The sequence below is a fragment of the Dermacentor silvarum genome, unplaced genomic scaffold (genome assembly GCF_013339745.2).
Source record: "Dermacentor silvarum isolate Dsil-2018 unplaced genomic scaffold, BIME_Dsil_1.4 Seq538, whole genome shotgun sequence".
In the NCBI taxonomy this organism is placed as follows: Eukaryota; Metazoa; Arthropoda; class Arachnida; order Ixodida; family Ixodidae; genus Dermacentor; species Dermacentor silvarum.
The window spans coordinates 46463-49413 of NW_023606394.1; the positions used below are offsets into that span (position 1 = coordinate 46463).

The following is a 2951-nucleotide window of genomic DNA, read 5'->3' on the forward strand; positions in this document are numbered from 1 at the left end:
AGTAGCAAAATTGTGTTGGTGTTGCTTTTCAAAGATTCAGTTTGGAATGCGGAACGAGTTAACAAATTATTGCGGTTAATGTCTTGAAATGGCGCTAGGTGGTGTCGCAATTTTGCGAAACGTTTAGTGGTGGCGCTATCCACTACCCCGTTCAAGCAATGCTTGTATGCATGTCTCCACCACTATTAAAATTCAAACGGCGCGAGTTTTGAAGCGGTTGGTTCGGTCGAGCCGTTACGTGCGGAGAGCCATGTAGGAAAACGTGCCGGCTTCTGCACCCGTTATGGACCGCGCGTTTCCGAGGGCCAGCGGGAGACGGTGCTCGCTTTTATGGAGCCGCATCTCCAGCTGGCTTTAAGATCCAGCGAGCTGGGGCCGGGCTTCAGCCTTGTCGACCGACGACGGCTGTGGCAGCAGCTGGCCGACGTGCTGAACGCGGAAGGGCCCGTTGTGAAAACGGTCGACCAGTGGAGGAAGCAGCAGGTCTACGAGGCCCGCCGCGATGCTACCGCTATAGCCCAAGAGCAAATGTGAGTGACCGTCGAATGGTCCGGGCGATTTGTCCTTCGACATTGGTGTGTATTTTCAGAAGCACTGGAGGGGGTCGCGCACCCGGCTTCCGGGGCCGAGTGCTCCAGCTGACGGGCGCGGTCCGCTTCCGTGGCGTCACCGACCTACCCTACCAAGAGGTAAGCACATTGCCGGCGTAATATCATGCGTTCCTGAACGGTGCCGACTTAGAGTTTGCCATTATCTGTAAGTGGTACCTTTAGCAGAACGCGACACTGTTGGTGAACAGGAAAATAGCGTCGGAAGCTTTAGGTTGGTAGATCCTTCGGTGTCATTTTACGTGAAGGACATAAATATTATTTATGCTCTGTTATCATAAGTGAATCATGAATCTGGAAAACAAGCCAACTTTTGATGTAAATAAGAAATATGCGCTGTATTAAGGACTCGGTATCCTATCTTGCCAACGATCAACAGCCGGGCAAAAGGTTGGTTGGCCCTGAAAAGGGTTGTTTGGTGGTAAGAGATGAATTTGAGTAGATGACCGAAAAGTAGTTCCAACAGGTCCTTGTCTGCCCAAACGAAGAGGGCATAGCTTGTACATGACGCGTGACACTGCCAAAGGATGCCATCAGGCCAGTGGCTCTTCAACAGAGAGAGAGAGAGAAATCACTTTTTTTTATTCTGTGATAAAAAATGCATCAGTGCCCCGAGTCCAGGGCGTCGCTTGCGGCATGCTTCAGCGCTAGGCCGATGAAGTCCCCAAGGAATCGTTGGTCGTGAAGGGTGGTTGCGGCGGTCAGCCACTCGGAGGAAGGGGTAGAAGGTTTGGGTAAGGGGGGTAGTTTTGGATGGCATTGCCATAGGATATGTGATGTGTTAGGAGGATAGACACTACAGTGGCTACAGCGAGGGAGGTGGGCAATTGTTGTGCACGTTGCAATTCTTGACAACAACAGCTTCCAGCGATGAGCTGGTTGCGAGTAATCAGCAACTCATATGAACAATTCCACCACAATTATTCATTTCAGGTGCTGCGAAGGATCGAACAATCCATCACCCGGCTCGCCATCGCGGCAGAGAGGACGGCAGCGGCTCAGGAGGGCATACTGGAGAAGGTGCGCTCCCTGGCACTAGTCGTAGCTGGCCACCTGCAACAAGAAAGGAGGAATTAATTTATTGTTTATTTCACCTATTCAATTTCATTTTAGTCATTTATTGTTTATGAGTTCAATTTATCTTGTTTATTTATTGTTCTTTGAGTTTTATATCTTCACTTTCATTTTATGCACTTATTGTTGCTTCATTTTGAGTTTTACTGTTTAAGTTTCATTGTTGCCTTGTATGAGTAATGCAGGAGGATTTTTTGGACGAAAGGTGTAATGCGTGCACCCATTTTTGTATCGTAGTATTTTCCTCTTTCTATTTATACTAATCCAGCTGCAACGCCAGCGTGCTTTCTTTTATTTACACATTTCGAAGACACTGGAATCATTACAAGTAGTTGTCGATTTCTGTGTATGGGTTTGTACTGTGATATTTATATTGCTTCACTATGTTTTGTAGCTTACTGCACTCATTATGAAGTGTTACCGCATAGTGTTTGCACTGTGATATTTTCATTTCGGCACAGTGATGCTAAGGTACAACTACAATGTGGTCTTTTTTCAGAGCACCAAACTAGTCACTCTGCAAGTTGCATAGTTTCACAAATGAAAATGGCCATCATCATTGCACCACGCCGGTGATTGGTTTCCTCTAGTTTTCGTTCCAAGTGAGCAAGAATAAGTTTTAAGTGTAACACGTTCTGGGTGCTGTGAGATTGCAGAGCTAATTATTTATGTTGTATGTAATTTATGTTTCATCACAGCTGGCAAGTGCACTCACCTTTCTACAATTATGATTCACCTGTTCTTTAGCATCACACTGCAATTGCTGTCGAAAAATGAATGCTTCTGGTCAGTGACTCATAACACTGAGAAGGGAATGGACATACCTGTCAAAGTCATACTTTCTTGCAAGGTCACTTAAATGTAACTGCAAGTTTTATTTGCCGTGGTGAATACGAATTGTGTGATGCTCATGTTGCAATGTTCTCACATGCTTTGCTACGTGTAGCATGCTGTATGTACAAGGTTCACGATGTACAGAGGTCAACACTCATGTCTAGAACACACTTGCGAGGGCCAAAGTAGCCACCTAAGCTTAAGCCGACCACCAGGTCGATAAAAATCACTGGGAACTGTACATTTAGTCACGCAAGCTCACATACAGCAGATTTTGTGCCACATGTCGTCATCAGATTCGCCAGCGCAGTCCTGCAAACATGATTTGCGCGTTCTAGAGATGTGTGTTGGCCTCTGTACTTGTCGTCATACCATGTAATAAAGTTGACCTTTGTATTTTTTGTGCTTTCACGTTAATTACGTCTACCCATTTAG

At 46.1% G+C, this 2951-nt stretch overlaps 1 protein-coding gene across 1 annotated transcript; it reads left to right on the forward strand.

Annotated features, from left to right (window-relative positions):
• Positions 1–295: 295 nt before the first annotated feature.
• On the forward strand, positions 296–1685 carry LOC125941884 (uncharacterized). The gene is made up of 3 exons (XM_049659748.1): positions 296–530; positions 590–689; positions 1542–1685. The coding sequence occupies exons 1-3, from the start codon at positions 331–333 to the stop codon at positions 1683–1685; spliced, it is 444 nt and encodes a 147-aa protein (XP_049515705.1). The 5' UTR covers positions 296–330.
• Positions 1686–2951: the final 1266 nt, after the last annotated feature.

Bases quoted from the DNA above. Each gene is read 5' to 3' on its own strand.
- LOC125941884 (XM_049659748.1), top strand. From the start codon at position 331: ATGGAGCCGCATCTCCAGCTGGCTTTAAGATCCAGCGAGCTGGGGCCG. The intron at 531-589 runs GTGAGTGACCGT...GTGTATTTTCAG, and splicing joins GCTATAGCCCAAGAGCAAAT to AAGCACTGGAGGGGGTCGCG. The intron at 690-1,541 runs GTAAGCACATTG...TATTCATTTCAG, and splicing joins CCGACCTACCCTACCAAGAG to GTGCTGCGAAGGATCGAACA.